Source organism: Meles meles, chromosome 5 (assembly GCF_922984935.1).
Source record: "Meles meles chromosome 5, mMelMel3.1 paternal haplotype, whole genome shotgun sequence".
Lineage (NCBI taxonomy): Eukaryota > Metazoa > Chordata > Mammalia > Carnivora > Mustelidae > Meles > Meles meles.
In genome coordinates this window covers 34,814,533-34,828,048 of record NC_060070.1, presented here as the reverse complement: position 1 = coordinate 34,828,048, position 13,516 = coordinate 34,814,533, and the positions used below count along the sequence as shown (strand labels likewise).

The window sequence follows — 13,516 nt, the reverse complement described above, 5'->3', positions numbered from 1 at the left end:
ACCCATGTAATAAAAAACAGACATGAAGAAAAAAAACAACTGCCATTTCTTCCAGGGTTTTGTTTTGTTTAGAGGAGGAGCTGTATGAAGTCTAGTAGCAAATTCAGAATTACACAAATGGAAAGTCCTTTTTTATTGTGACCTGTGCTTTTTAGTTCTGACATTTTATTGATTTATTGATTTAGTTTTTTAAGTAGGCTCCATGCCCAGTGTGGGGCCTGAGCTCAGGACTCTGAGGTCAGGAGTTGCATGTTCTTCCATCTGTAAGAGCCAGATGCCCCTGGTTTTGACTTTGGATCTTTCACAAATGCATAAGTAGAATCCATTTACATTAAAATCAATTTCTGATAGCCCTTTTTATCTATAGCTGAACTTGATTTCAAAAACAAAAACAATGAATACTGTTACGCTGAAAAAATAAATAAATTAAAAAAAAAACACCAAAAATCCCCAGAGAGTATATATCACTGCTTTTTTTTTTTTAAAGATATTATTTATTTGACAGAGATCTCAAGTAGGTGGAGAGGCAGGCAGAGAGAGAGAGAGAGAGAGAGAGGAGGAAGCAGGCTCCCCACTGAGCAGAGAGCTGGATATGGGGCTCGATCCAAGGACCCTGGGGTCATGACCTGAGCCGAAGGCAGAGGTTTAACCCCTGAGCCATCCAGGTGCCCCTATATCACTTCTTTGTTACTTTGTTACAAAGAATACATAAAAGAAACTTAACTCTATTTCCTTGTTATTACAGTATATAAGTTTCACTAAGACCTTGCCCTATGCAGGCACTATTACTGAATATTTCATATATATACACTGTTATCTAATCTTCAAAGAAGTTCATGAAGTGGGTACAATTTTTGGCCCCATTTTCCAGATAAGAAAACTGAATCCGAGAAAAGTTACGTGTTTGTCAAACCTGGAATAGTTTAATTACAAGTTTGCCTTTAATCACTGTTGTTCACCAAACCAGGGGTTACACAACTTCAAATCCAGTGTTCTTAACCAGTCGTGTAGCACCTTAACTCTAGTGGTCCCAATAGCAAGCCAGATCAACTCACTAACTAACCAAGTTACCAAATACACCATATTGACCTTTTACCACTAACAGCTTCTAAAGGAATATCAGATTTCATTTATTCATGATAAAGTAAATTCCTGAAAGTAAAATATTCTACGTGTTTGCTATTTAATATAGCAAATATTATTGTGTATGTTACACATTACATACTCCCCATGTCTTCAAGATTTTTTCAATGATTAAAAAATTTTTCCAATGACAAGGGAGCAATAATTGTGTATTTCTAAGAATTAAAATTTTAACTATAAAGAGGATTCTATTCATTGTGAAAATTCAGAACTCTCTAATGGAGTGAGATAGAAATGAGAATCTGCAGAAGAAATAATGGACCATCAATTAATACCACCATTCAGGGGTGCCTTTGTGGCTGTCAATTAAGCATCTGACTCTTGGTTTTGGCTCAGGTCATGATCTCAGCGTCATGAGATCAAGGCCCATGTTGGGCTCTGTGCTGGGTGTGGGGCCTGCCTGGAATTCTCTCTCTCTCTCTCTCTCTCCTTCTGCCCTCCCCCCCTTGAAAAACAAAACAAACAAAACCCACCATTCAATATATATAAAAGTATACAGAATTGTGAGGATCAAAAATAAATTTATCAACATAAAAATTGCTAAGAGAAGACTATTAATACATTGGCAAAACAAAAAAAATCACATTTCTAGAATTAAAGAAATTAGTGTGAAGTAAAATATTACCATATAGTTGAGTAAGGGGTTTTTTTCCTCCACTTTTTATTTTATCTCTATGAAGTTAGCTAAACTTCAGAATTTGAAGGGACAGTTCCCTTAAGACTTCTACCACTTCTGACACCAATTGCAGGTTTGAAAGGGATTCCTAAAACTATTCTCATATTCTATAATTCACTAGGCAGTCTCACAGAACTTGCTAAAAATTTTTATACTCATGGTAATTGGCTTATTACAGGGAAAGGATATGAATTGGAATTAGACAAAGAGACATATTGGACAGAATGCAGAAGGGGACCACAGACAGAGCTGCTGGCGGTCCTCCTCCTATGGAGTCATAGTGTATCTCCTTCTGGCCATGCTAAGTAACAAAATGCACAGAGGACTGCCAACCAGGGATAGTCACCCAAACTTTTGGTATCCAGAGTTTTTACTGGGGCTCAGTTACACATTCCCCATGTGACTGACCTTTCACCTCCAGCCTTGCCTAGAGGTCAGGCTAATACCTTTAGTCTCCAGTTCCCCTGGAGGTCACAACTGATATAGTGTGGCCCAAAATCCCATCATAAATCACATTGTTCCCCAGATAAACAAGGACCTTCCTGTCTGGCAGGATATCCCAAGGGCCTAGAGATCACCTTCCAGAATTCAAGGGAAAAGACCAGAACTTCCTTTGGGTAAGGGTAATTCTTCCCTATATAGATGAATACATTCCTAAATAGTACATTTCATCATTGGTAACCCAAAATTGAATTTTCTCTTTATACCTGCTAAATCAAACTTGTTACATATGTATAAATTACTGTGGGTTGGTTGGTTGGTTTTTTGGACATGGGACAAACCAATGCATTTTTAAAAAATTTGTCAAGTTTCATTTTTTTAATTTTTAAGTTTTCATTTGGCATACTGATCATCCAGTAGAACTGATTTGGAGAATTGGTTTGGGACAAATTAATTTTCACTAAAGAACTAGACAGAGGTTCTCAAACTCAAGTGAGGATCAGAGTCACTTGGATGGCCAATCATAATGCACATTGCTGGACCCCTATGTGAGTTTCTGATTCAGTAGGTCTGGGTTGGGCCCCCAGGAATCTGTCCTCTAACGTTTCCAGGTGATGCTGATATTGCTGGCCCAGGGTTCACATTTTGAGAGCCACTGAAATAGAATGTATGCTACATGGCAGATGAGAGGAATGAGGTGTGTCATTGAGCTGAGGCAGAAAAAAGGCTGTGAAGTCTGTCATGGACCGTCTATCCTGGTCTGTTTAGGACTTTGTCTCATTCTCTTGTTTTTAAGTTCCGTAACTCCCCATCTCTTGCATTCTCTTCCACCTCAGGCAATGTTCAGTCTCTGTATGGTGGAAAGTGGAGCCGACGAGGTGAATTTACACGGTGTGACCAGCCTTGGCTTGAAGCAGGCTCTGGAGTTTGCATACACAGGCCAGGTATGGTACCATGTGTCCTCTGAGAGGGTTAACATTTTAATTGCAGCTCACCAGTGGGGATTATCCTTGAGGTATGAGATTTAGATATTTTTCTTGTTATTCATTTTGATGTTAAAAAAAAAGTTCACATCTCCTTGATTTTATAACAAAAAGGATGGAAAGGTGAGTAAAACAATTTGAGTTTAAATATGACCCTGGAAACATAATATTTTAATCTGAGCTCAGAGGCTTGCTGGTATAATTTTAAAACAGCCTAAAGAATGCTCTTATGGAAAAGAGTTTGCAAAATAACTTAAAACTGTTATTACTGAAGCTCCATTAATCACAGCATTATTGGCTTAAAAAAGCTCTAAGAAGCTGTGTCTAGCACCTTGGTATCCTTGGTATCCACCACACATATCTCAGAGTCAGGGTCTCAAGGATTAGATTATAATGTGACAGTTTGAAAGCCAAAATTGTTCTTCATTAAAATTGTCATGGGATTTACAGAGATCTCCAGAGAATACCCATTTTCTTTTCTTTTTTTTTTTAAGTGAAAGAATAATAATGTCAACTAATGGAATGTGAGAGCCAGGTCAACATATGACTCTCAGAGAAAATTGAAATTAAACTGCATAAAGACAATATGAATCCAGATCCAAAGTATCATGTTTCTTTACTAGTTTATGTTGTTGAAGTCAAGATGAAAACACGCAGAAACCTTCCTTTTAAAATTGTTTTTAAATGAGGTATAGCAGATATATAGCATTGTATTAGTTTTGGTTGTAGAACATAAGGATTCCATATACGTACTACAGTAAGTTTAGTTAACATCGGTCACCACACATAGTTACAATTTTTTTTTCTTGCAGTGAGGACTTTTAAAATCTACTCTCTTAGTATCTTTCAAATATATAATAGTATTGTTAACTACAATCACCATGCTGTATATTACATCCCAGGACTTACTTATCTAAACCTGGAAGTATCTACCTTCGACTGCCTTCACTCATTTTTTCCACTCCTCACCCCCCATTTTCTTTCTTTCTTTTTTTTTTTTTTAAGATTTTTATTTATTTGACAGAGAGAGAAATCACAAGTAGGGAAGAGAGGCAGGTGGAGAGACAGGGGGAAGCAGGCTCCCTGCTGAGCAGAGAGCCCAATGTGGGGCTCGATCCCAGGACCCTGAGATCATGACCTGAGCTGAAGGCAGAGGCTTAACCCACTGAGCCACCCAGGCGCCCCTCTCCCCTCATTTTCATTTGAGAGCCACTCAACTAAATCGACCCACATACAGACTGGATGTTTACTGTCTTTTATAAAGTTGTTTTTTTTCTTTTTAAATTTTGTTTTATTTAACTTAGGTTTAGTGTCTTCTATGCTAGAATAAGGACCTCTTTTCTTGGCGGACCCAAATCCCAGTGGGGGAAAGAGGCATAGACATAATCACATGTCCTCGTTGTGTTGGGGAGATACAACAGAAGCAGAATACAAGATACAGTGGAGACGACAAGGAGGATGTGGTCAGCTGGGGCCATCAGTACAAACTTTCACAGAGAAGGTGGTATTTGGGTCTTGAAGAATGTTGGGAGCTCACTTTCCTACTAAATTTCCCTCTTTCGAGGCTTTTTAAACTATATGATATTGTCCACTTTCTAGAGCTGGTAGAGTTTGAGATATGTTTCATGGAGTGTTTGAGGCAACTCAGAAGTTGAAATAAAAATAGTGGGTAGAAAGGAAAAAAAAAAATCCATCAAGGCACAGGTGCAAAGGGAAATACAAAAGAAATAGATCACAAATTCAGGGTCAGCCCAGCCGGATTTCATGCCTTAGGAAATTCATGTGGACAGTTTCTATTCTGAGTTGCCAAAACTGATTCCTAGTGAGGTGAGTAAATTATGTGTTGGATGCTTTTTGGTTTATAGATGTAAAGACAGATACTAGCTCTAAATTGTGTCTTGTGTAGGTTTCTCTCTTCAGTCTAAAATATGATTACAGGGGGCGCCTGGGTGGCTCAGTGGGTTAAAGCCTCTGCCTTCGGCTCAGGTCATGATCTCAGGGTCCTGGGATCGAACCCCGCATTAGGCTCTCTGCTCAGCAGGGAGCCTGCTTCCTCCTCTCTCTCTGCCTGCCTCTCTGCCTCCTTGTGGTCTCTGTCTGTCAAATAAATAAAATTAAAAAAATAAAATAAAATAAAATATGATTACACCTGCATTTGCTCACCTCTAAAGTACTATTGATAACCCATAGCTTATACTTTGCTGGTGTGCAATGGGAATGAAATGGTGAATTTTGTGTTTTTTTGATAGAAGTACCCACGTGAGTAGCTTTTGTATTTGGCTGCATTAATAATGGAATGGTTTCAGCTCGTAAGTTATAGGCTGCAAAACATTTAAATCATTAGTAAACAGAAAGGTGAAAAAATGCTATAAAGCCTGGGGTAAAAGACACATACAGATATAATAAGCGGCTGTCTTATTGTTTGCCTCGATTGCCTGGTAGTTTCTTTCACAATTATGTATATATAATACCTGTGGCCCAAAGGACTTACAAAACATGGACTGAAGGGGGCTTTTTGAAAGGTAAGAAAACTGCTTGACAAGTTTGCAGAGCGACAGCCCTTTCTCATTGCTTAGGAGTCATATGCACATATTCTAGTTTTATGAGTTAAAAAGAAAGCCAGGAATGCTTAAAAAAAAAAAAGGCAAGCCCTAGGGCCAGACCCGGAGTTGCACTTATTCTGTCCAGTGACCCATTGCTGATGTGCGTACCCACGGAGCAGTAACAAGCCTGTGGCATAGAGCAGGAACTCATCTGTTCAGATTGTGTCCTGAGTGACAGGAAGTGGGCTGACATTTCATGGAACATCTTCTGCAAGAGCAGGGCCATTGACCTGGCTCCTTTATGTGTGGTGTTTGACCTAATCTTCTAGACAGCTCTAAAGAATGCAGTGATCCCGTCACGAAGAGGATGAGCCCAGGAAGGGCAGGGAATGACTCAAATCACTCTCCCAGTGTATATTGACTCAGTGAGTCAAACCCAGTCCTCTTAGCTTCAGAGCCATTGTCCCACCGAGGAAAGGTTAAGTCATCTTTGTTCTACTTTGTTGAAGGAGGCAGGGGAGCATTTGGACATTTCAGAAAGTGAACCCTTGATGGTTCTCTCATCCTGGGTGCCTTTGCAACACTCAGTTCATAAGGGCTCCGAGTTGTTGCCCTTGAACTCGATGTATGATGACTCATTGCTGCACAGTGGAAATTGATACAGGCTTTCTTGGATAGCATCCATGGTACTTTGCTCTCTTAAACACCAAAATGGCTTTATAATAATTCTGTTTTCCCTTTGAGACATGAACACAGATAATGGCAAAAAGTGAAATTGCAATATGCTTGGGAGATGCAAAGAAGCTGCTTTCTCTTACTCTGAAACTGATGTTAGCATGAGGCAAAGACTTTGGCATATGGAAGCAGGAATAAAAGTATTGCTCTTCAATTTCTTAATTGTTAATGAACGATTGTGGATATTCACTAATATTCACTAATCTGTTGTCTTTAGCCATGATACAGATTTGTAAAATCAGGGTTAACATTGAACTTGTCTACCTCTAGCTATTTCTGCTGACAGTTGATTATACCTTTAGTCAGTAGTAGTAAGCGTAGTATAAAAGGTAAGTATTTTAAATGTCTGAAAATTGTTGCCATCTTGGGAGATAAATTGGAAGTATCATGTGGGCGTGATGAGTGAATGCAGCTACGTATAACAAGACGTGTGTGCGTTCCTCCTCCATGCATAAGGCATAATCTTCTTAAAGTTGGTCACAGATTTCATCCAGGAAATTTTAAAGAGAAAGCAGACTTTTCCCCTAATGCTAATGCTTCCTCTGAAAGTGCACGCACTTTCAGCACACACTCTACCTTCACACTGATTAGAGACGTGCCCTTCCTGTGGGCATGCCTGACTTTAGGGCACAGCTTGTGCTGAGGCAGGGATCTATCGCAGACCTCGTTGGGTGTGTTTGCTCAGCCGTAAAGAGCAGAAGCAGCCACAAGGGACAAAGCAGCCAGGCTACTCTCCAGGTCCTATTCTGGGCTGGCGCTGGGAGCCAGGTCAGAAGCAAGTGGCGTGATGTAAACTGTTGCTGGGCAACTCGGCCTTAGGGAGGAAGGGACAAAGTAACCCTAAGAAAACACAAACTCTCACTTAATCTGGTAGGCAAGACTACACCCGTTCCCTAGCCTCCTTCAGTCTCCTCACTTTCCAGCTCTGGCCAGGAATTCGTTCCTATTTCAGACCAGGAAAGAAGAAGGCGAGGAAAAAAGGATTCTGATGGAGATGTTGCCTGGGAAGAGGACTCCTAGTCCTAACAGACAAAAGGTCAGCCACTCAGGAGTGAGCAGGTGTTGCTAAGAAAGCCCAGGGATAGTGATTAGCAGTTAACACCAAGATCCTTCTAGAAAGAGAAAAGATGGAAGGACTTGTGACCTCGAAGTCTCCTGGAATAAGCCTCTAGGAATTTGAGTAACTTAAGGACCAAAATAGGAGAGCAAACAGAGCTGAGCACCACAATAAAGTTCACTGTTTAGCACTCCGGCTGTGAAGATGTTAAGGAGGACAGACTATATGCTAAGTAAGTACGGTGCTAAAGACCTTCCTTACAGTGGAGCTAACTTCCTTAAGGCTAGTTAGCTTCCTCTTACTTTCCAGAGAACTGTCCTGTTCTGTCCCTTGTAGCCTGATGGAGAGAGGAACTATTCACCAAATGACAGTGACATTTATAGTCCCCTTTAAAATTTGCTGTCTCCAGGAACTGACGACTTTTTCAGCCATGAACCAGCCATGTCATATAAGGCCATCTGAAGAGAAAGGACGCATTGGTACCTGTGTTCCCTTGCTTTTCTCTTCATTATCCAGTAACTCCAGCCTTGGCTCCTCAGCATGTGGTGGAGCCCATCTCCTCGGGACTCCCATCCTAATTACTTTCCTCTGATCCAGAAAATGTTTTAGTACAGTCTTCACAAGGATACTTTGTGTAACCATTAATATTAATATTTTAAAGTCTTTCCTTGGAAATGTGGGAAAGTATGATACTCTTAAGTAAAAAAAAATTTTAGCTATAATTGTGGTTACACAATTATGTAAAGATTATGTAAAGATATTCATGCAATCAGAAATTGTAAACTTGGGGCGCCTGGGTGGCTCAGTCAGTTAAGCATCTGCCTTCAGCTCGGGTCAGGGTCCCAGGGTTCTGGGATCGAGTGCTGCTTCAGTATCCCTGTTCAGCGGGGAGCCTGTTTCTCCTTTTCCCTCTGCCCTTCCCACCTCTCCCTACTCTCTCTTCCTCTCTCTTGAATAAATAAATACATTATTTCTTTTTAAGAAATTGTAAACTCAAGGAAACTATGCCTTAATAGTCATGCACTGTGCAGTCAAGTTTTTCTTCCTGATTATTTGATTCCTTAATAAGTTCACATGATCTTTCTACATAGCATTGAAAAGGCATACATTGTAGCATTCCGTTTTGATGATCACTGAAACTGTATTCTCCATAGTAGAATGTTTTTCTCTATAGACCTTAGCACCAGGCCCAGCAGCAGAATGACAGGAATCTTAATTGGAACTGCTTCCCGTGGACCATCCCTACACAGGGATAAATGTGTCGCTTTACATGGAAAAAGTCCCCATAAGATTTACTTGTAAACATAACCTAGTTGAACTAAATGGTAGCATATGAATAAACCTGGGAGAAATTTTTTCTTTAATAAGTTTCTGGAGAGCAACATTCAGGCTATTCCTGAATTCCTAAATACTGTAGCCGTAGAATCCTTTCTGCATCTGGCCGAGCCTACAGAAGCCTGGCAGGCAAAAGGCCTTGAAGATACCTGCACTGTGCCCAAGATTCTAGAGGGCACAGTCTAAAATCCACATTCTCAGGAAGAATATTTTGAATTATGCAAAGTGGTCATTTTCTCTTCACCTTAATTCTTGTCAGAGCTGTTCCGGTGTCCATACTGGAAGGTCTGAGAGACTGAAATGAAGGAAGCTGAATTTCATCCATGACTTTTTGCTTGTGTGGATCTTTAAAAACTCTGCATTATTTGCTCTTGGAGAGATTTTCTCTTTTATCAGTGGGTCAAAAACAAACGCACAAGCAGATGTATCCACTTACTCTTTTGGGGTGAAGATGTTCCATGTTCCCACTCATGGTTTCACAAAAGTGTCAGCTGACTTGATAGACAAGAACCATAGGCCAAATGGAATTTTTATGACTTCCCAAGATGTCAAGAAAAGCGATAAATGTTGACATGTTTTGGTGGCCAAAAGTGGGAAGGACGAGTTGAAACCTAATCATTTATTGTGAGAAAAGGAGAAGCGAGATTTTCAAAGGCCTGCTTTCCTCAGCTGAGGACACAAGAACCCAAGGACTCACAGGGCCTCAAGTCTGTCTGTTCCTCAAGGGGAACAGTCGATTCAGACAGAGGGAAATCACGTGGGAGCACCTCCCCCCTGTAGAGCAGGACCAGTTCTAATTAACAGTCTCTACTTCATGCCAGCCTGTCCTAGATTGAATTTGTGTGTGCTGTCTGGTCAGAATGTACTCAGGTGTTAGTTTCTACTGCAAGAATTATAAAGCCATTTGCTCAGCATAGCAACATCTAAAATATCTCTGTGAAGAAATTTAACTGGCCACACTTCTGAGATCTGCTTTCATTTGGTAACAAAACTGATTACTTTGAGGTTTTATGTTTGTTTTTTTGTTTTGTTTTAAGTTTCCTGACTTTTCTCGAATAATTTGCAAGTTTGGGGTTTCTGAGTTGTCTTATAGGCATTCTCCAGAAACAGAATGGCTCCCTTCCTTATGCAAAATTTGATTCAGATGTTGAGACTGGTAATACCACATGCATACCAAGAGGATGCAAAAAGGTTTATTATTCATACAATGAGGCTTTCTGGGGAGAGCAGGCTGGCTCCCAACCGAGTCCAAAAATGGCTTCAGAGGGCAAGTAGGGGGTGACTGGCTTTGACTTTTTTTGTGGTTAGGGGAGGGAGCTGAAGGAGCCTTCACTCAGGCAGGGACTTGTGTGGTTTGAACTTCCTACCGGCACCAAGGGAGAGAACACTCAATCTTTCTCTTACTTTTTCCCAGGTGTGGAGAAAACATGGAGGAGGGAGGGCTGGAGCCTGAAAGCTGTTAGCAGGCAAACTGAAAATGTTGCCAGACCTCAATTACATTAGTCTAGCATTCTACTTGGGTGATAGTCACATTTTAGGCATAGATATTTTCCTTTGAGATATTGTGAAAATCACTTAGGAAAACAACACTTGTTTAAACATGCTGATAGCACTTGTGATCTTTCTCAATGTTAATTCTGTGCTGAGGAACCCTTTGTGTGCTTGAGCTCATTGTGTACAGAGCATGCATACTGGTAACCTGAGGAGGGTCTCTGGATATCTGAGATAGCGTTGGATGACAAGAATGAGTGTGGTCCCTCTGCGTTTTAACCTTATCTTTATTTATTTATAAAATTCCCTTCAAATGAGCTGGATGTGTTCCCTCTCTTTCCTCTTCTGTCCTTCCAACTCTCTCTACTTCCTGCCCCCACCCGTTGCCAGTATAGGGAATAGGAAGAAAAGTATTTTCTGTATGCTTTTGATAGTGGTTCTGTTGTCACAAGTGGGGCAATAAACAGTCCCTTTCTAGCTAATGTCCTCCAAAGTAGAATTGGCTAATATCCAGCAACTTAAAATAGTAGGTCAACCCACTTGGTTAATCCAGGGTAGATTTTGTACTTCTGGGCACTTGTTTCTTTTAAATGTTTTAGCAGAAAGTATCAAGGCCAAATATTTTATATTTTATGGTACCCATCAGAATTTTTTTCCTTTGCAGTGGTGGATGAACAGTATTTCTAAGCAGTGCCCTTTCTTGATCATTAGAATTTGTGAGTTTGGCTGCTCTCTGAATTATTCCCTAAGGAAATCCTGACCCTTCCTTAGGGGCTCAATCAAATCACCTCTGAATGGAGGAAGGTTAACAGTTTATTTAATGGAGAAACTTGATTAGCTTATTAAATTTCATAAGAAGTTGTTAGCCTATTGATGGCTTTTTAAAGTACATAAGCCTTTCCCCTGATTCAGCAAAAGAGAATAATTGTACTCCAGCCTCAGCCTGTTTTCTGAGACAACTCTCACTAAAAGTTCATTTGGGAGAAATTATATACATAATGGATTCCCAGAAGAGACACAGTCTATCAGGCTTCATGATTCTCTACTTCATCTATCAGGCCTTAATATAAAAGGCAACATTGAATGTTGCCTTTGACTCAAGTCATGATCCCAGCCAGAGTCCTAGGGTGGAGCCCTGTGTTGGGCTTCCTGCTCAGCCCTGTTCAGTGGGGAGCCTGCTTCTCCCTCTCCCTCTGCTCCTTCCTGCCCTGCTCATATTTCCTGTCAAATAAATAAATCTTTAAAAAATTGTTTATAAAGATATAAAAACATATATGTATGTGTATACATACATAGATATATATACCTCCTCTCCTGACTTCATAATATTTTTTGTTTCTTATTTTCTCTTAGTTTGAGTTATTTATGTTCCTAATTTTTAGAGAAATGCTTGTATTGGTGCCTCAGATCCATCTCAAAATGAGATATCATGTAAGTAAATAAATAGGGTAAATAAAGAGATTTGGGACCTCTGAACATCTTTGAAATCCCAGAGGTACTTTCATGTTATTTGCAGGCCTGAATAAAGTGATGCTATATTCCATTAGTTCTGACTTCGAAAATGAAGTGTCTCCAAATTCCCAAGCTGTTCCATAAATAAACCATTCTGCTTGCTTTCTAAATTGTGTTCCATCCTTGTTTTCAGTACTAAAAATAAGGCATATCATTTTTCATCTTTGAAAATAAAAAAAAATCACCCAAACGTTTACACAAACAAAAATAAGACTAAAAGTGAAAAACAATAGTCAACCAAATTCTATTCACCCACATTTGCATTTACTCACGAATTATATGCTGTCTTTCTTCCCCCCCCAACCCCCACCCTGGCCTTTACTCATATGCCTAAGTAGTTTTATAGAAATTTTTGTGTCTATAATTTACTTAATTTCTTCTCTGAAATTAGATAAAAGTACATTTATCCACAGTATTATAAACTCAGTTTCTTTCCTAGAGTTAGATAAAGGTACATTTATCCATAAAGGCTATGTTATCATAAATCTAATTTTTTCTTTCATTTGGATTGTTTTATTTGTTTATTATTTATTTATTTTGAGAGAGAAAGAGAGCAATCTCGAGGCAAGGGGTAGGAGGGGTAGAAGGAGAGAGAAAGAATCCTAAGTAGGCTTCATGCCCTACCTGGAGCCTGACCCTGACTCAGGGCTTGATCTCACAACCCTGAGATCATGACCTGAACTGAAATCAGGAGTCCAATGCTTGATAGACTGTGCCACCCAGCTGCCCTGCATTTTGGTTATTTCAAATAAATCGATAGATCTGAAATTACTTGATTAGGAGGAGGAATGTTTTTTTTTTGTTGTTGTTTTTGTTTTTTGTGAGCATTGCCTTCTGAAGGAGTTTTATAATAGCTGCTTTTGGACGGTGAGCTTTTTAAAGTTTTTTCCTTAAAATAGAATTCTTGAGCCCTCTGCTGGAAGCATTTAGTATTTGTACGAAGTAGTAGTATATGGGAGTTTTACAATTCCAGTGTAAGGTTTAAAAAAAAAAAAAAAAAAAAAACAACCTGGTAGCAAAAATATATGGTTTTTGTGGTTGCTTTCAAGATAAAAAAACAAAACAAAAACTAGGCCAAACAGAAATTTTGAGAAGATTTCTATTACAAGTCGGTATTCCATTTGAATAGAATAATGATGCAGACATTCAGATGAAGGACTGATTTAAATACATCGAATACCCTCAGTTAATTTGTGAGCATTTTATTTCATTTGTATTCTTCATTAAAAAAAAAAACACAGTTTATTCTCAGATTGAGAGCCACTAACTCATCAAAAACCTAATGAGTACCTTCTTGTTAAAAACTTACTAGATGTTGGGGTGCCTCGGTGGCTCAGTCATTCAGCGTCTGTCTTTGGCTCAGGTCATGATCCCAGAGTCCTAGGATCGAGCCCGTTTCTCTCTTTCTCCCACTCCCCTGCTTGTGTTCCTGCTTTCGCTGTCTCTCTCTCTCTATCAAATTTAAAAATAAAATAAAATAAAATAACCTTACTAGATGTTAGGGATGCGCTGAAGACAAAGAAATACACAGCGAATGCTTTCTCAGACCTGAGTGGACTGAATAGTGGTTGGCAATGCCAGATCAACACACCACTACATT

General features: G+C 39.5%; 1 protein-coding gene across 7 annotated transcripts in view; it reads left to right on the top strand.

The window, feature by feature from the left end:
* Positions 1–13,516, top strand: part of KLHL32 (kelch like family member 32) — a 261,906-nt gene that overhangs the window by 108,166 nt on the left and 140,224 nt on the right. For all 7 annotated transcript variants that reach the window (XR_006818394.1, XM_046006175.1, XM_046006177.1 and 4 more), the window contains one exon: positions 3,097–3,204. Coding sequence is in view for 6 of the 7 variants with exons in the window: in XM_046006175.1 (XP_045862131.1) it covers positions 3,097–3,204 (108 nt within the window). In the remaining variant the exon portion in view is untranslated. The remainder of the gene's footprint in view (positions 1–3,096; positions 3,205–13,516) is intronic.